This window comes from Apus apus, chromosome 3 (genome assembly GCF_020740795.1).
Source record: "Apus apus isolate bApuApu2 chromosome 3, bApuApu2.pri.cur, whole genome shotgun sequence".
Taxonomy (NCBI): domain Eukaryota; kingdom Metazoa; phylum Chordata; class Aves; order Apodiformes; family Apodidae; genus Apus; species Apus apus.
Window position 1 is genome coordinate 54,922,365 of NC_067284.1, and position 20,127 is coordinate 54,942,491.

Genomic DNA, 20,127 nt, shown 5'->3' on the forward strand with positions numbered 1-20,127 from the left:
ACTCAAAAGCCATGTAGATTTGGTACTTCACAACATGCTCTAGTGGCCAAGGTTTTGTGGGTTTTTTTGTGTTGACAGTTGGACTCTGTGATCTTAGAGGTCCTTTCCAACCATGATGACTGTGTGATACATGTGCTCACATGGAGCACAAGTCCCTATGCAAACCACTTCAAATAAAAGGCAGCGTTTGGCTTACTTTTTAAGAATGAGAAAAGAGGAGAGAAGCACTAAAGGCCATTTCCCAGATTTCAAACAGGGAGGCATTAATATTCTGTTCCAATACACCTCCACTTCAGACTTTCTTTTGCTGGAGGAATCCCACTAATATCTTCTCCAGTGCCTTATGAATACTGTGAGTGTTCTGCCTTTATTTGCACACAGCCATTAAGTAAATTTATTTGCCCACAGGTAAATATTCTTGTGTGCATACAGGAAGTCCAAGACAGGATTTTCTGAGTGCATAATCTTACAAAAGTCTTTCCAATCCCATTCTTAAAAACTGTATAAAAGAACAGGAGCACTACAACATAAAAATATCAAAATAAAGAAAATTACAATTTCAGCTGTCAGGCAGCCTTAAAAGACCAGGCTCAGTCTGAGGCACCTGGAGCCTGGTTTGCAGGACTGCTGTCCTTCACAGCTTTGGGTGTGTGATCAAAAACGTACACTGACTATATGACCAAGGCTCAGCACCCCCAGAACTCAGGTTGAGTTTTCAAACTGGACACCAAAATTAGTGGAAAGCCATACTTTTATGTTCTCTCTCTTCAGACTTCACCCTTGAAATGGGAATTTTAATACCATCATAACTGATTAGAACTATTTATGAGATTTTCATGGCAGTAAGATACTTTGGATAGGAGCCTCCAAAATAATAAATACTGTGAAAATAAGCCATGAAGAAGTAAACATTTCATACTCAAAGCATGCTGAAAACAAACGTTGAATAAAAAGGATAGGAAAAAAAAACTGAGAGAATGAATGAAGAAGACAAACTACTTCACTGTACCCTTTCAACAAGCCCCTTATTATTCTAGGAAGTGAATGAAAAAGAGACCGTGTGGGAGAGAAAACAAACACACAACCAGAGCCAAGCAAGGGGCATAAAAGAAAGGAGGGTGTAGAGGAGCTGCAGTCAGGCAGGGAATGGTGCCAAGCAGGGAAGGCAGTTGGAATGCAGAAGGAGAGCCTTGGTGGCAACTCCCTGCCCGAAGGAAAAAGCCCTGTGCTCCAAGTGGAGGGAGGGTTGTTGGACATGGCTCTCACTTTTTAGGATGTGAGATGACAAGCCAGGCTTACCCAGAGCACCACAAGCAACTGAAGTCATGTGCACGTTCCTGGCTGACAGCAAATTTCTCACACCCCATCTGTATATTAAAGTGTTTGCAACACTCAGCTCTCTGGCCCAGCGCTCTGCTTGCTGCCCTGAGAGAAATGTATGAGTTAAATCTTTACTGGGAGCCAGAAGAGCTTGTAGAGAGCTCTGCATGTTGTCATGCAAACAGGGGGTGCAAGAAGGGGCAGAAGGAACAGGGTTGTGTCGTAGGCTTGGACCACAGCATCACACATTGGACTACCCCTTCCAGAAATCCTTTTCCGAAAAGCAATGACTGAGAAATACAAGGTCCAAAGCTCTTTGAAATAAAGTACTACCCGTGCAGAGCAAAACTCTGTGGTTTAGTATAAAATACAAAGATTGGCTAAACATAGTTTTCTTACCAGGTTGCTCCTGCACAAGAACATGTCAAGCGAGCATCCCCCAGACAACTCCAAAGCCACCAGGACATGTCAGCACCGACCAACCCCACAAGTCCCTCAGCCAATCTCTCCTCCAACAGCCCAGGGGAACAGTCTCCTTCAGAGGTGAGTGAGTCTTTTTGATCTCCAAGCTCTGTGCCTGGAAAAACAAGCCTCTCCTTTTTGCTCTCCCCTCCCAGCCCCAAGAGAGAAGCCTCAAGTCCTTGAAACTGATCTATTTATCTATCGTCTTTCAAATCCTGGCTCTCAGCTGGGGATATTGTCTTTCTTCTGTTTATTCTGCCCTAGCATCCACTAAGCTTGACTCAGTGTGTTTGCAGAGGAAAGTGTTATGACCCAAAGTGGCTCAGTCACATATCGTACCCAGACCATGATATTTCAGTGTGTTTGGATCAAGGCTTTTCAGCACCATTAACGTCACGCATAGTTATTTGGCCTTTTTAAACTCGCAAGTACTTGCGCTCTGCAAACTTAATGCTTGTTTAAGACGACTTTTAAAAAAGAAACACACATTTAAAGAGGGTTTCTTTATCCTTTCATTTATCTCTCATAAATTTTACCCCAAGAGTTTCGATTTAATGCAAATGCAGGTCTCTGTCACCTAGCAGCCTGCACTTTTTGGCTGACAGAGTCTAATGACATTCACTTGACTACTGTTCCCCCAGTATAAATGGAGGAGCTGCCTTTCTCTTCTTTTTGCTTCCTAGAAAACAAAGGCTGAGACAGTTTGCCTCACGTGCCGTGAGCTGAACTAAGCAATGAGGTTTTACCCATACCTTTCATCTGAGAAGAGTGGTTGTTATGCCACCACTGGTCGGTATGTGGTTCAGACGAAGGGTGAGATCTATCTCACCAAACTTCAGGCTCCAAGAGCTGAACTAGTAATGCTTTTATGCCTTTGGAGTCCATGGAAGCAGGTTCAAGGGAATAGTCCAAGGCAGATACCTAAACTGAACAAAATTTACCACTCCCTCAAAGAGCCTGGGTTTCTCTGCATGCTCCCTGGTGAGTTCTGGGTGACCAACAGAATGCAGACATGGCTTACTGCTCAAACTCCAACGGTGGCAACCTAAACACCACAGGGCAGCAATGGCAATGAGGAAAACAAAACAAAACAAAACATGTTATACTACACACAGAAGTTGATTGGATTCAATCAGTATCTTTTCTCTTCTAGTGGAAAGGGCCAGAAAGAAGAGAAACAACACATGAAGATGCTGTTGCCAATGCCTGCACCTTCAGAGAGAGAGAGCATGTGAATCAACAGCTTTTCTTCACATCCTTACAGCAGCAGGTATCACAAAAGCCAATTTTCTGTCAAGTGTTGTGCTTGTTCTCATTGCATAATCCAGATATTTGTAGGCAGGAACGGGTTCCAGTAAAATTAAGTTTGATCAGACTTGAGCTTTTTCCCAGACAGTCGCACTTTATAGCCGTCTTTGAGCATCACAGTGGTATTTACTGAGAAACTAAAGTGTTCCATTTCCATAAAAGCAGGCTATTTAAAATTAGCTTCAGATAACTCAAAGTGACTGCTGAGAGCAGAACTGTAATTTTCTGAAAGGGGTTATTGGTTCTGAACATGATGCACTGCACTCATGATCTGTCATGCCTCATTACTTCAGACCAAGTAAGTCGGGCCAGTGTAACTGGATATGTTAGACTCTCCTCAATGCTGAGTTTTTTTAAGATGTTGCCTTCCAGGCTGAAGTCTTAAAAAAAAAAGAAAAGCCATTATCTCAAGTTCTATGGCATATTTACAAGTTAAATTGAATGAATTTTTTAAGAGCTCTTAAAGCACAGCTCCACTTTTGAGAGTAATTCAAAAGAAATTGAATCAATTGACTTAAAAGTTTATCGCCTGTAAGCATTCAAATATCATTTCAGAGGTTTAAAGAAATAGATACTATAGCAGCTCAGCATATGCAACCAAGATTCAGAAGCTGTCAGAGAATTTATTCTAATTCCAGAAGTAATTTGTGACTATCTCTTTTGGTTAGGCCACTGCAAACTAAATATAGGGCAGGCACATCCCAGATTTGCAGTGGTGGAGCTTAGCTGTATTTGAATACAAGGAAACTCTCATCTTTCCATCTTGTATCTGCCTGTCAAACCCCACTTAATATAGTTTGAGAACTCAAATTGCAATGCAATAATCTTCACCATGTCTCTATTGTCACAACTTATTACAATGGCATCATTGGGAATCTGACAAAGCATACAAGGAGGACCAAAATTCAGCACAAAGGTCCTTTGGTTGTGCAGGATCAGGGTAAAAAGCACTAGAAATTTACTTTTGTCACTAAACTAAGAGGCTTTATACCCCCCTTGTGACTTAAGAGAAAAAGTCCTGAAAAAGTGGCATAATTTGTATGGTTATTTTTAAAAGCAGGTTTATATCTCAAGTATTTATTAACCAAATTAAGCATATGCAATTTAAATTAAGCCTTCCTTGTCTTATTAACATATTAATGAATATACATCAGCAAATTGAACTAAAAATATATCACATATTTGCATGTCTGATTATCTTTGTGGAGTTTTGCTACTGACAATCTGAAAGGAAGACAGAAAAAAACCAGCTTGTGTCAAGGTCTATGCAAAATTACAGCTTAGAGAGGTTTCTTAATCAAAGGGTTGTTTTGTATCTTTTATAAGCTAAAATGAGAATCTCTTTCTAAATGAAGAGAGCCTACTCTTGGAATTACGTGCAAAGTAGTCATTTCCTCAACTTCTAAAGCAGTGGATAGGACAATGATGTCTCACCCAGCACTGCCAATGATCTCCTCCCAACCACCTCCTTTCAGAGAAAAGTAGGGAAACTTAGGCTTCAACACACTGCCTCAGTCAGTACTCTCAAAATAAGCAAAAAGGAAAAAAAAAATGGAAAAGTACAAAAGGGAAAAGGGAAAGCTATTTTAATGACAAAATTGTTGACAGTGATTGACTTCTACTCTATGAAAAAAAACAAACAAACCAGTTGATTTGTTAAAGCTGTGACTAAATCAGAATGTGCTTGCTGTTCAGCTCTACACCTCGCTGTTCCCATAATTCCAGCAGCTCGGCCAACTCTGTGGTTCAGTTTGCTGTTATTTCTCACCTAACAGTGGAGAAAGTAATTGGACAAGTAACAGGACAAGTATTTCAATCATATTTCTCATTAATGACTGTAGCTAGGAAATATTCTAGACACAAAGAATACCAAATTCTCCTAGAATACCAGGATTTCTCTGTTCTGGCAGTCTTTGCAGATTTCCACCTCCAGATACCATTTATGATCATTTTCACATCAGATACCTTTTTCACACTTCTCCAGATAAAGTCTAAAATCCTGAACTTGTTCAACAGCCATGCCTCTCATTTGCTATTCCTCCTCCACTCTTTGAAGAAAAGCTGGCACCCAGGTTTCCTGAGCACTCAAGGAAAGCTGCTTTAGTTGTTCAAGAGACCATTAGCTAGTTTTAAAATGGGTGATCCTTGGAACACATATGTTTAAATAAGCATTTTTTCATGGCAAGGCATTGTTCACAAACTCTTTCGTTCATTTAGGGAGGTTGCTGACACCCCCTCCCTGGAGGTGTTCAAGGCCAGGTTGGATGGGGCTTTGTTCTAGTGTGAGGTGTCCCTGCTCATAGCAGGGAGGTTGGAACCTGATGATCTTTAAAGTCCCTTCCAACCTAAACCATTCTATGAGTCTATGAATTTTGCCCTCACCTTGTCCTTTCAACAAACTGATCCAGACGAAAATAATTGGGGAAAAAAATGAAAAAGGGTGAGGAGGGAACAAAAGAAAATTTAATTTGGACTCACTCAACCACTTTCAACTTTCAACTCTGTAAATGCGTAACTACAGGAGTAGCACAATGGTGAGAACAAGTACCAAAGTTCAGGAAGTCTAAGTTCACATCACTGCAAGACAAAGACCTGTATGTAACCTGAAACTACCACCGAAGACCCACTTATGCTTTTCTATTTCCTGCCTTCCTTTCAGTCTGTGTTTTTAACAAGATGAAGCAAAGGCCAGTGTCCTAACATGCACCTGTAAGATGAATCAGTTTAATATGAACGTAAGTGAACTTGTGAATGCAGATGACACGTTTGGGTTTCTTCAGTGCAAACTCCCACCAGTCATCTCCTGAAAACCTGACCAATACAACACAGAAGTCGGCATCTGGAAAAAGAGCCTTGTTTCCTACAGTATTCATTCACTCCCTTGGGAAGAGGCATGACCATCTCCTAAATTTTTTTTGCTATCATCTAGAAGTCCCTGGGTACCACTGCTAGTACTATAAATTGACAGCAGCAGCTGCAGCAGGAATGAGAGTTTGCTTTTATACAAACATAGCACTAGTAGTCCAAGCATTTCACATGTTGATTAACTACATTTCTGTACAGGGAGCTCAGAATACCTCAGCATTAACACTCAGTTACCAGTTGCCAAGGACAGTTTTGTACACCAGCAAATTCCAGCAGCTACCAGCGAAATCCCTCAGTGAAAAGATTTTGTAAATGGTATAAGAAGAAAAGGAAGGGGAAAAAAAGATATATCTGTATGTTTTACATTTTTAACTAGGACAAGGTACATGAGAAGAAGCACTAGGACAGAAAGCCACAGCTTGTTAGAAATCAGAAGATAACTATCTCCTCACTAAAAAGATTATACTGAGGACTGCCTGTGAATTGCATTCTCCTGTTGCCCATGCCTTCAGCTGCCTAATGTATTAATAGAACTGCTCACCATGTGGGAATTCAATTTGTGAAGAAAGGTGAAAAAAGAAAGCTGCTGGCTGATAACATATAAGCTGCTCAAAAGAAATTACACATGTTCACTCCTCCCTCAAAAAATTAATAGACGCAGAGAAATATGGCAAGTTTAATGGTACAGCTTGCAGTGATTTTGTTTCAGTATTGTGGACTGTGTTGGATTTTTGTTGGATCAACTCTGGTACTGCCAGAGCTGGAGTCCAGGTTTTATAAAGAATATATAAATATATATATTATTTAAGACAGAATAAAGATAATCCAAATTATTAAGCAGCAAAGATGGGTGTAAATTACAAGCATTTCTCCAAAATTATGTGCCAGCTTTCTGATTCTGTATCTTCTGATACTTTCTTCTTCTCCTAATTAACATAAAATAAAATAAGAACCTGTTCTTATTCACACCCCTGAATGCTAAGATTCGGGGATCTCAAGAGAGACCATGACAAATCTGAAGGATCTCCAAAGTGCTTTTCAGATGCAAGGTGGCATATTGTCAGGAGTGGGAAGGTTGGCCAACACAGGCAAAACAACTATTTTAAATGCACTTGGCCAGGCTAGGGCTGTAAAAACAAGATGCTGTGTCAGCCAATGCAGTGGGCACTGAAGTTCGTAACAACTCCTTTTTTTTCCCCCTCAGTGTTCCAAGAACAAATTACTTGCTAATGTTGAAATCCAAGTCCTCAGAAGAATGCAGATGGCCAGCAACAGGAGACCCTAAAAGTCAAAGAGGCCAGTTGCTTTGATTTGCTATATACAGACACTCCAACTAATTCTTAAAAAGAAGACAGTGCAGATTACAATTTTGGGTCCTTCAAGCATGTCCCCCTTCCTTGAAGGCCTCCTGGGGTAAATATATTTCATATAATATATTTATTCTGGGATTTATAAATTGAGATTAATTATTTCACAAAACAGAACACATCCACTGTCACACCCAAATGACACGCTGCTGGTTTTACAAAAGGTGGGTAGAGTCAAAAGAAATCACTAACTCCTATCTATTTACCCCTTACACCAGCAAATGCACTCTCTGGGTCCTCAACAGCTAGCAACATGGCAGCCAACAGATCCAATTTTTGCATTGCAAAGATGCTTTTTAATGAGCCAGGAAGCAATCACACTGGCTAGACATGGTCCCCTTTGCCTCCTGCCTCACACTTGGTACAAATACAATGAAAAATGGCAGCATTTTTTAATCTACCCTTTCCACTTCAGTTTTATCTCACCTTCTGAAAATCTCCGAAGACCTTCCACTTTATCCTTTCAAGCTCCATCTTTTCAAGCCTTACACTACATTTTGCCTCCACTGAAGCCTGGTTTTGCTGTAGCAAGGTTGCATCTCTAGCTGGTTGGTAGATATGGGAAATGAAGAGCTGCTCCTCTGCCTTCCGGCAGCAACCCAGGCCAGGATGTGCTCTGAAACAGGCAGAGGCTCTGCCTAGGCTTGTTTAAGGGCAGGGTTATGCAGCTACCAAAAGGTACCTGTCTGCATTTGGCATTTTCTGCAAATGCCACACTTTAATTTGCATATTTGCAGACAATCTCTACATAGCTCCAAGTGCATAGTGGTGGGCCACTGCGTGGACAGTAGAGTCACCTGTGATTATTTACATGACTGCAGTACTGCAAGTGTTACCCTGAAACTGCTGTGCCAACCTGCCTCAAACCAAACAATTCCTTTGGTGATGGAGGGTATATAATTTAGGATCTCTGAATTACTCAGTTAATGATGAGGAAGCACAAGAAACTCATAACCATTCTTATTCTAAGCTCACTAGTGACACTTGAGCCTTTTTGTTCGAGTACAGAACCAGAGCTGTGGCGGTTTCAAAGTTCACCAAGTGCTTCCAATCCCTGCAACACGTGCTCTTAAAACACGGTGAGTTTTTCCATGTGTCCCCCCTCAACACAACATTCAATGTCAGAGTTCCCAACCAACTGCGCTCAGTCTGCTGAAATGAAACTCCCAATCTCCTGACTCAGAAGTTCAAGCATTGAAAATGACCTAAAGAAGAAAGCACAAAAGCAACAGAAACACATTTAGTTCAGTCTTCCACGTGAGCTCTGGCAAATAGAGATGGAACTGAAATGCATACAGCAACTGGATTAAATAAGGAACATGAAACCATCTGTTTCACCGGAAAGTCTGCGGGCTAAATGCTCGCGTCTGTTGTGGTGGTGACCCTGACTGAAAGTCTGACTGCAGTGACTTTATCCAGCTTGAGTCCTGTATATCTCAAAGTATGCAATCTCACACACTCTCAGGGTAACCTCTCGCAGCACTGCAGGAATCTAAAGAAAAGGTTGCAAAGTTACAGAAAAGCTTTCTGTAGGGGAGTCAGGGTGAGGACCAAGGGCTGTTAGCTCATGGTACAGTGTGAACAGAGTACCAGCCATTGCTGGGGGCAGGGAGCTGGTAGAAAAACAAGGTGAGAACTTCCAGAAAAGCCATGAGCTGACAGGGATAATGCAGGGATTATAAGAAGAAGGAAAACCAGATCCTTCTTAATAACTCGTAAATGTTTAGCGCCGATTCCAGAAAAAGGTGTAACAGCTTGATGAAATGCATTTGCTGGAGAAATTTTCAACAGACAAGTCTATTGAACCCAGCTGTCCTCAACCCAGTCTCATCATAGTCCGCAACGCAAGGCTGCAAGAGATCAAAGCTAACGCAACATTTTATCACTGCATGGAAATGCTAGATTGCTGTTAGATTGCAAAATATTTGCTGATTGCATGAGATAACAGACGGCAAGTTCCCTGTCCTAACGTCCAAGACCTCAGTATATTTTCTGAGAAAGCAAAAATTTCAAGGGTCCAGGACTGTATCTGAATTTAAGCAGACACAAGGCAGTAAACCAGTGATAACATCTGTTTTCACACAGCTCACCTTCAATTAATCCAGAATTCTCCCTGCAATATCCTGTGCTCAACTACTATCAGAAATATTTATGTCTCACTTAAATTATTCTATTGAACTACTTCAGCATATCCTTTTCCATAGTAAAAGCAGTTGGCAAGGAATGTGCGTGTTTGTGTGTGTGCTCAAGCACAACCTTATGTGTGTGTACATGGCACAAATAACCAAGGATGAAGACTCTTAATACCACTAACTGTAGAATATCCTTTCTTCTTATAGGATGAACAGATGAGATACTAATCAAAATATAGTCAAACATATACAGTGGAAAAATGACAGCTAAAGTCAGACAGTTAGTGAACTAATACCTCAATTTAACATTCTTAGCTCTGCACCATATTACACTTAAAAATCCCAATGTCCACAAAGTTCCCTTCTTGCTCCCCAAATTCCACTTGGCTTTTAGGAGGTGACAAAAATTGAACTGTCAAAGCAGAAGACTACTGAGACTGTCATGCAGAGGATTAAGGAAATAACTGAGTCAAGTCAGTCAACTGTGTTCCAGTTTTCTCTGCACTGAGTGACCTGTTGCCCTCTGTTTTTCATTTGCTTTTGCACTGTACTGTCTTATGTAACTGTTCCCTCCAGCTCATAAATTTCCAAGGTGAACAAAAGCTGAAGCAATTACATTCAGCTTGGACACAAAGGTGATTTTTTTCCTACTAACTTCTACTTACTGGGTTTTATATTTTTAATCACATAAAAGTATTTAAGCCCGTTGTGGTTCAGTTGATCAACTGGGCTTCCAAATGCCTGCATGTTCCCATTTTTGACTGGAACAATAGTTCCAATAATGTTAGCAACTACAAAGACTGAAATGGATTAACGCTAGAAACGAAAAATGGTTTGGTAGCTGTTTTTCCTTCCCCTTTGCAGGCCAGGCCACCCTTATTTGGTTCGGGTACCTATAACTGTTTTTCATCTCCCTTAGCATGTCTTTGCCCATACCAGTATCCTACAAAAGGCAGTCTGTCTTTTCAGAACACATTCTACGTAAAAAGGACTGGAAGTCCATTATCTGAAGTTATTTTCAGTGACAGCTCTGAAACAGCCTGACCTGGCGTCAAGCAGAGGCAAAAGCAAGCTCAGTCATAATCCTTCCTCCCAATAGCATGAGTTTACTCATGATGTTTTCTTAATCTAACCTTTCCTCAGCAGTGAAAGGTAGTGCTGGAGGTAACCACTGCCTCAAGAAACCAGGAGACCCCTGCTTACAAAAATGTGCAAAACCACCAACAGATTCTCAGTGGCATTCACTCTGTAATTCTAGCAAGGTGATGAGATTTATAGAAGCTAAATCTTAAGATTTTTTACTACACTGTGAAAGCCTGTTCTATTTTAGCATTTGCAAATGTGTATGAATTGAACTTTTAATTTGTTTATAGCACAGTTGGCAAAATTTACAACCTAAATACACACAATTAACAAGTCAGAAACAATTCTGATCTCCCAAAAGTTTACTTTGAGACCAACTTCACTCTTTCCCAGAACATCAAAATAATTTTTATGATTATGAAGTTGATTAAATTTCAAAACAACAGACCTTCAAAATGCTAGTAGCATTTTACCTCCCACATAGAGCACATGACAGTTGTCTGTGTTCATTATTAATTCTTTCCACATCTGAATTATAACTATTTTCTCTGAATTATAACTATTTTCTCTGAATTATCATGGTCTGGACCCAGTCATTAGCAGACAGCATGTGTGATATACCTAAGGCAAATCCTGAGCTGGCAATTCTTACTTTTTCAGTATCAGGTAAACTCTTGCACTGGCAAATGATCACTTAATCTACTAAATCCTTCCATCATAAAGTATTTATCTCACTGGTGAGTTTAAAACTGCTATCAAAATGTATTCACAATTAGGAAATATTAGACTTTTAAATTTGTCAAAATACTGTTACAAATACTTGCCTGTTTTTTAAAGGAAGATGCTTGTTTTATGTGAAAAGATACATCTCTGGAGATTTCAGACTGCAGAAGAGTTACATGGAATGAGAGGCTGCTCTTTGCCCTTAAATTTGAAATAAATCTTCCTAATATCATAACTTGCATTGTTTTTAGTATTTCCTATATAGTAGTATTTACCTACCATATACCATTAACTAAGTTTTAGGACACCTCTGTCAGGCAGATGCTTTTAAAAAGGAAAGAGAAGAAATACACCATGCTTTGGGAAAAAAACCCCTCTAATCCATAATCCTGATGTGATTTCCTAAGGTCTTTCCAGGAAGAATCCTGCAGTGGAATCCCAGACTTCATGTTAAATATTCTTTGCTCATAAAACACGCTTAGCAAAACTCCAATGAAAGTGTCACTATATGGATTATTCTAAACACTGAAATGCATGTGAAAATACTCACAATAAACAAGTTCAAGCATAAAAGCAAAAAGCAAATACTCAGGCTAATATATAATATTTGACCAGTCTCAGATATTAAACTCCTAAATATATAATGCTGCAAGAAAGTAAAACTTCTTGGCAAATCAACCCAGAACAGTAGTGGGAAGAACACAGCCCCAAGGGAGAGGCACATCTCATAAGCAAAACAACGTGGCAATGTCCAAAAAACAGGTTTAAATATATCTTAATACCAAGCCACAGCGCAAAACCAATGCATTTGCATTCTGTTTAATGACAAGGTCAGATATAAATCTGTGACTAAAATCTGCAGGTAACCTGACATTGTGTGGCAGTGACTGTTGGCCATCTGGAGCAGCGCTGATGCAGCAGGGCAGGAAGGGCACGAGAAGGGCGACTCTCCAGCTCACCCCGCTGTCCCTGCTGGCAGATTTGAGTCCGGTTGAAATTTCATGCCAAAAGAGCTTCACAGCCATGCTCAAGGAGGGAGAATAAGATTAAAAAGGACATAAAGAAGGGTGCAGGGAGCTAGAGATATTTTAAGAGAAAGCCAGCAAGGTGCAGAGATACAGGGAGATAAAACCATTGTGCAAAAGAAAAGATGGGCTGTTGAAAGGAAAGAATGGACTGGCAGCGATGAGTGCTGAGTATCACAAGCAGATGAAGGCAAATGCAGGCTAACGTGCAACAGCTTCAGGATTTTATTTTTAGTCATATTGTTAAAGAAAAAGGGCTTTCAAACCAGAGTACTTAACGGCTAGCATCTTCATCTGCCTTTAACCAGGATGTATAAAGACTACATCACCAGCATAAAGGAAACTTTAAATGTTGCTGTAAAATACTTACTGAAGAAGAGTTCAAACTGCAAGTTACAGATGCTGAACCAGAGCATCTGCAGAAGCAGTATTTCTGAATGCTTATCATAAGTGTTTTTAAGAGCACTTAGAGGAAAGGGTTAATTTTTTTCTATTACCGGTATTGCCAAGGATAGTAAGAATAATTCATGCAAGTTATAATGGATTCTCAAACACAGAAACATCTTCCTTCCCTTAGAAAACATTCATGAAATTTGACATAATTCATCTAAACTCAGTGTACTGACATTTATGAACTAGTCACATCAATTTCTAGCCATATTGGCTCTTACACAGATATCCTTTCTGTCGTGAAAGAACTGACTGATTAAAATTCAGATGACAAGCAGAAAGCAAGGTTACTTATTGAAGTAGAAGAAGCAGACACTTCACTAAACTGCCTGGCCTTTGGCTGAGATCTAAATCTAGTCCAGACACACTGAGAAGAATCAATGCAACTTTAAATTCTGGAAATGTACATTCTCTACAGGGTATCTCTTTGCTTCTGTTGAAACATATGAAATATTAATGTCAATTGATTAGACATCAATGCATTTGTATAGTCCCCTGTTATCAAGTGTCCAAATGAAAACAGTCTGTTATGAATAATTTACTCCTGAATCATAAGCCAGCTTTCTTCTACAAATCCAGGAGAAATTCAGTATTCACCAAATCACATCTATGACTGACAATGTTTTAGAAAACGTATACACTCTGTCAGAAAGTGTCAGAAAGGTACCAGCACATACCAAATACCAACCCAGCACGTACCAAATACCAACACTTGGTATTTAGAACAGATATGAATGTGCTAACGATGAAGCAGAAATACCCATAAAGGCTCCAAAATATGATGATGCTTCTAAGTTTGTGGGCTGGAGCCAGTGTGCAAGAACCTTCAACAGTAAAGCCTTTGTGACCATCTTTCCAGGAGGTCCCCAAACACAGGTGGGAAAAGGCTGATGGCTAAATGAACTCTTCTGGCAACAAGCCACTTGCTGCTGTTCCAGCCCTGAGGTTCCCCCCCTACCCTTGCCTCAGCCCATCACAGGAGCATGCAGTGACTGCCTTCACCAGAAGCTTTTCAGCAGATAACCTATTTAATCCAAAGCTAGAGACCATGCAAAACCACAGCTCCTTAAAATAAACACCAATTTCGACTCAAGTAGTGACAATCCTAATTTCTCCATGATTATTTCTGTAAGTAGCAGTCTTAACACCCTTAGTTGCTCTGATTTGCCAATTGCTCACTACTGCCCTGTCCTCAGCAAAGGAGAGAAAAGTTCTGCCAAGTGGCAGCTCAAAAAATACATCCACACAACACCTTCCCTTGTTACACTTGAAATACAAAGCTGCATTGCTAAAATAACTAATTCTGGTTCTGTTGTGGGGCTGCTCTTCAGTAAGAGAAATTACAGTTTCTTAGAAATGTGTATTCTTCCTTCATTTTCACATTGGCTCTCTCTTGCTGCACAGTGTGGAAGAAATATGAATGTACTTGCTGATTGATGTTACCATAATAATACATTACTGGGGAAAAAACAATTTCAAAAGAAGAGTCACTAACTACATAATTTCCTTGTGAAACAGTGGCTCTGAGTTGCAGATTTTTTTTTCATGAACATGGCTGTTTTTCCCATTTGCTCACTAATGTACTCTTTCTAATGTACTCGCTGTAATATTTTTTTCAGCTTTTTCCATTTGTTACTAATGGAATAGAATTACTTCCAATCTCAAGATCCTGAGCAGAAAACACCGTGTTTTAGGCTAGGAAAAAAACCTAAAACCACACAGCATTATTGTACTGGTCACTGCAAAGAAACGTGAGTGGAAGGCAGAGGGTCAGCACTTAGGAAGGGTAAGTTTTCAAAGGAAAAGTGGACTAACAGAATAACTTCAACATTATAAACTGTCACAGTAGGATCCCAGTTTACTTGTCCTTTTATTCTGGTGTTGGTATAGCCACACAGTTTCAATGAAACCATTCAGTGTGCATAGGTATACTCCAGGTGTGTGTGTGTGCACATGTGTGTGCAATTTAGGTATACCTAATCCAGGTAATCTTTTGCTATAAGCTACCGAAATATTGTGAAATAAAAGGAAAGTTGCTAAACATTAACTATTGACATCAAAATCCCCAGATTAGCTCATGGTATGATTTGCAGTAGCTACTGCTAAGAAAATGAGGTTTTAAGATTTGCTAACACATGGCAGAAGAAAAAGATACGAAATTGAAGCGTAGTTCCTGTCAAAAAGACAGAAGATTGAAGATAGGAAGCCATGCCTTTGGTTGTATGTTCATGTGAATTATAAAGATCAAAAAGAAATGCAGACAGAGCTATGTATCTGCTCTTTCAGGCAGATATGACCAGATTACATGATGTGACTACTAATAAAGATGTATTTGCAACATGAAACAGCTGTTACGTAAACTAAGGGGGAGTCTTTCCCCTCATTCGTTCCAAAATACAAGGAATGCTTGATCATCATCATTTCTGAACTTTTCTACTCTGCTGATATTACCTAATTTTCATATTTGATTAGAAAAAAAAACACCAAGAAACCTAATTGACTTCACAGTGCATGGAATACAAATAAACTTTTAAAATACTTGCTAGTACAGAGGAAAATTGGCTTCATCCTGGCTCAAATCAGGACGATATGAAGATATAAAATAAGCAAAAACTGCATTCACCACCCAGAATGCATCTTTGTATCCCAAGATAGACCACAAGTTCAAGAACATCAAAGGCCTGGTGGTGAAAAATACACGGACTGACTTGATTTGAACGCAATGAATTCAGCAACGAGTAAAACGTCTCAGCACATATACAGCTAAATCAGGTTTATGTATTTTGAAAAAGAAAGCTTACCTGCCCATTCTTCCCCAATTCCATTTCAACTATTGCAACAGGAGTGTTTATCTGATTGATGTGTCTTGACTGTGACTTCAGATCCACTCGCCAGTTCATGTTTTTCAAGACATTATCCCAGCGGCTTTGATTGATCAGGCTCTCATGGATCTTTATTCGGTGATTCTTCCAAAATTTTGCAATGACTGCAGCTTGATCAGATGTGATGCCACCTTGTTTTTTGGTTTGGGCAGTGAGAAAAGCCTCCAGCTGATTCAAATCCATGTCTGCGGAAGCAATTGACTGTAGGGAAAATAAGAGGAGAAAAAGGGAAAAGCTTGCTCAAAGTGCGCTTTAACAGTCTAAGCTGAACAGTCTACCAAAAGGTCACATCTTTAGGGTTTTACAAATACCAAATTTTAAGGGGGAAGCACAAGCAAAGCTGAGCTTTGGAAATAACTTGACAACTTTCATTAAAACTCCATTTGCTAGTGCCTATTACTTATCCGAGATTCCTACCCCAGGACAGCTGGAGGATAATGGAACAGTGACAATGATGACAAAATTGGAAGTGCCTGTGGGAATGCAGTACTGGTGAAGGGATAAGGAGGATTCTCACTACCTGCCTGGCCCCAGTATGCCCTGTGCATACCCAACTGGTTACTGCTGGGGATAGTCTGTTGGGAGCCAGGTCAGGAGTCTGGCATGATACTTGCTGTTCTGGTGGTCAGAAAGCTGGGGCATGTATTGACAAGCCCTCAGTCAAGTTTGAAACAAGTGAGGAAACGTTCCAGCTCGTTGCAATGTTGACAGCTTCATCTAACACTTCTGCATCACAGTCAAGGAAGCAGAACTGTTAAGTGCTGCACCAGTAAAGAAAGCAGAGTCTGCAGCACAGGCCACAGCAGCATGCTGGTTGCAGCTGCCAGAGCACGGGTCTTCCAAGGGAGAGTCCATGTGCATAGAGCAGTCCCTGAGAATGCAACCGCAGCTTCTTCCAGAGCATCAGCGGACTCTGTCAGGCTAAATACTACATTTCTGTTTTGCAAGGGAGTTTAAAGGGTCAGGTCTTCCCTGAGCAACAACAGAAATTATTCCTCCCAAACTCCTTTTTAAATAGATACCAAATTTTTACACATTCTTCCAAAGCTGATAATCTTACAGCCTCAAATTTGCATTGCCTGGAAATGGTTGCTAAATATGGCTGTGAAGGGAGAGGAAGATGAGAGGTGGAGAGAGGAAACTGTGGCTAAGTTTTCCCATCATAATTTCAAGCAAATGCTTTTGCTCCATTCTCACCCAAAAAGGATGCAGCTTACCCTAAAGGAACATGCCACCTCCAAGCACGTGCCTATGTGGAGCACAGCAAGGTGAAGTGTGGCCAATGCTGCAATCCTTGGGATTTGCCTCAATTTACATTTCCTTGACATGGCATTCCTACTGCTGTACTCTGTTCAGGCAAGTGATAAGCTTGCTCCTAAAGCCAAGGGGGTGACACCATGTGGCTTATGGCTGGACACACACAGTGTTCTCCACACTGCCTGCTTGCAAAGCAGAGTGTCACTTACCTAAAAACCAATGGGTTACTGCTCTGCGAGCTTGCTGAGGATCTGCTGCTCCCACCCATTTCCTCAGAGATTCACTAAAACTGTCAGTGAACAACCAGCAGGCTTTGCCACCTTCCTTTAGACCAGACAGATGTCAAAGTAGACAATCCTAGTCACACCAGGAGTGGTGTGAAATAAAATGGCAGGTGAAAACAAAAGCCACAAGAACTAGCCCAAAACAAAGATCTCATATGTATCACACAAATAACAGAGAACAGCAGCAGGTTTGCTGCTTTGAAAGGAGTGTGAGCAAAGGCTGAGAGAGCTGGGGCTGTTCAGCCTGGAGGAGACTGAGGGGGGATCTCATAAACACTTGCAAATATCTAAAGGGTGAGTGTCAAGAGGATGGGTGCAGTCCCTTTTCAGCAATGTCCAATGACAGGACAAGAGGCAATTTCAAGTTAAACATAAGGAAAAACTTCCTTATATGAGGGTACCAGAGCACCGGAACAGGCTGCCTAGAGAGGCTGTGGAGTCTCCTCTGAAGACATTCCAAAACCATCTAGATGTGTTCACGTGTGATCTACTGCAGGTGATCCTGCTCTAGCCAAGGGTGTTGAACTTGATGACCTTCAGAGGTCCCTTCCAACCCTGACCACCCTGTGAGTGAAGCCCACACTGCAACGTGCTCAGCCTTCAGCAGATGTACCACCACATCCCCCTTACCCCCACTCTTTTAAGAAAGTGGCAAACCAGAAGCACTGCCCCCCTCCAAGAAAACCAACTGCGAGTCACAATTGCTATGCTGCCTTTTATCATCCACTGCATAAGATACTCTCCTAAAGCTTTTATAGATTTTGTTTTGTTTTTAAGAGGGACGTGCTGCCCTCCCTCACTCTCACACTGAATTAGCTGCCATCTGTTAAGTGACTGAGAAAAGAAATGGTAATCCACACCAAAAGTAACTGCTTGGTTTTATCAGGTTTCCAGCTTAATAAGAGCATCTGGCTATTTATTATAAAATTTGAGATGCTTAGTGCACCACTTTTGTCTTTTCTATAGGGCATTCACCATATCCATATAAATTGTTTGCTTTTATCAGGAAGATATTTAATGTAAGAGGCAATTACAGAATCACAAAATCGTCATGGTCATCAAATCACCAAATTATCCTGTAATACCTAATTATGCTGCAATTGAATAAAAGCTTTTTTTTTTCATTTTCAAAATAAAAGCTATTTAGACTTACAGTCCTATCCTACATGCATGTCTTACATGAAGAGGACTGTCTATTAACAGCAGTGTGGAATATTTTCTGGTTTAATATTTTTCTTATCACTACAAGTGTGTGTGGATCCATTTGCACCCTTGTACGACACCACCTTCCACTTACATACACCTCTTGTGTTGGTTTATGTGAACCAGGGGGTGGAACAAAGGTGAATCAACAACTCCAGACTCCAGCATCTTATGTAAGGCCTGTAAAGACCACCATCAAGTTGAGATGCCGACTTCCTTCTCAGTTCAGCTGCGCAGAAAATTGCCTTCTGTTTTATTCCTGTGCAGGTACCAAAAACATAGACTGCATCCTCTGCACTGAATGAAGCAAAGGTGTCAAGGAGAGACATCTAATCTTCATTAAATGTGAAGCTAATGCAGATTCACTGGATCAAATAACCAGGTAACCCTTTTCTTGTCTTGATTTTATAACCTTCAAATACTTAATTTATAATTATTTTAAGGGTTTCTTTTAACCTCACAACTCTTTTTGCAAGATGCAGCAAGATTTCTGGCTGTGCTTTGCTAAGCTGACAAAAAACAGACACACAAGTTCCCTACTGTGCTTGACATGATACAAATCTGACTTCTAAGTGTATCTGAAAGAGGAAGCTTATGCTAAGCTTGCAGTTTTAAGCATAAAGATGACAAAACAATATTACTAGGGCTTTTACAGCACAGCTAAACTTGCCTTTTTGACAAAGATCACCAGCAGACTTATGATTAGTTAAGATCCAGCACAAGCTATATTTAAAACCTCTGTACGTTTATGAACTATAAGCACCCCAACAGAGTTTTCTTTGAAATTCCTCAACAAAAAACAAGCCAGCTTTGAAGGTTTTCAGATCACAGAAGAAATGCAAATAATTTTCATATTCTTCTTCATCTTAAGTTGGAAGCATTTTATTGTGGACAGGAAACCTGATGTAAGTTACAAAGAACAAAAGAACAATTTAGGTCTTTGCTGATCTTCCTCCTTTATTGTACAAACAATTACTTAACTCATTCTTTAAACAAGTGTAGCTCTATGCCATTGCTAGTATGAATGACCACAGTGAAAATGTTGGGACTTTTTTAATCTCGAGGAAATGTTTTAATTTAAAAAACCCAATTATTTCCAGTAATATTCTGCACAGCATTACAAATAATTCTTCCAGTTACTTTCAACAATGCTCATTCATTACACAGAATATCAAATTACAATGAACACACCTTATTGATATTCCTAAAGATTAACTTAAAGTTAAAAGATATGGGGTTCTTCTGTGGTCGTAACTAAGGACAAATGAAATATATCTGATTATAGGTCTCCCTCTCATGCTTTTAAACCTTAGGAGCTTTGCATGAGCATTTACCAACACCAGGACAATGACCAGCTGTTGTCCAGTTCCCACAGCAGTGATGCAGATGGTTTCACTACCAGAATAAACAACACAGGCACATTTTAGCATCATTGCTGGAAACTACTCAGGACTTAGAGGTGTTGAAACCTATTTTGTCCATCAGTTCCTACAGCTGAATCACTGAAAATACTTACAGATTCTAAATATTTAGAGGTTATAAAATCAAGCCGAGAAAAGGGTTGTATTTTGAGATTTGTTAAAACATGCTTTTTTCCTTTTTTCCTCTAGGAAGTACAGCTTATAGAAAGCACACCATAATACAAACAGAAATCCCATCCTCAGCAACAGTCTACACCTTTCTTTCCAGAGGCTGGGCAGCTGCTTTTAAATGACAAGAAACAGATTTGGTCATACTGACTTCTTGTATGCACCTTCAACAACCGT

General features: G+C 40.1%; 1 protein-coding gene across 1 annotated transcript in view; it reads right to left on the reverse strand.

Annotated features, from left to right (window-relative positions):
- The window catches only part of COMMD1 (copper metabolism domain containing 1), an 83,589-nt gene that overhangs the window by 41,338 nt on the left and 22,124 nt on the right, over positions 1–20,127 (reverse strand). Inside the window, exon 2 of the mRNA XM_051615757.1 lies at positions 15,537–15,818. Coding sequence (XP_051471717.1) covers positions 15,537–15,818 — 282 coding nt within the window. The remainder of the gene's footprint in view (positions 1–15,536; positions 15,819–20,127) is intronic.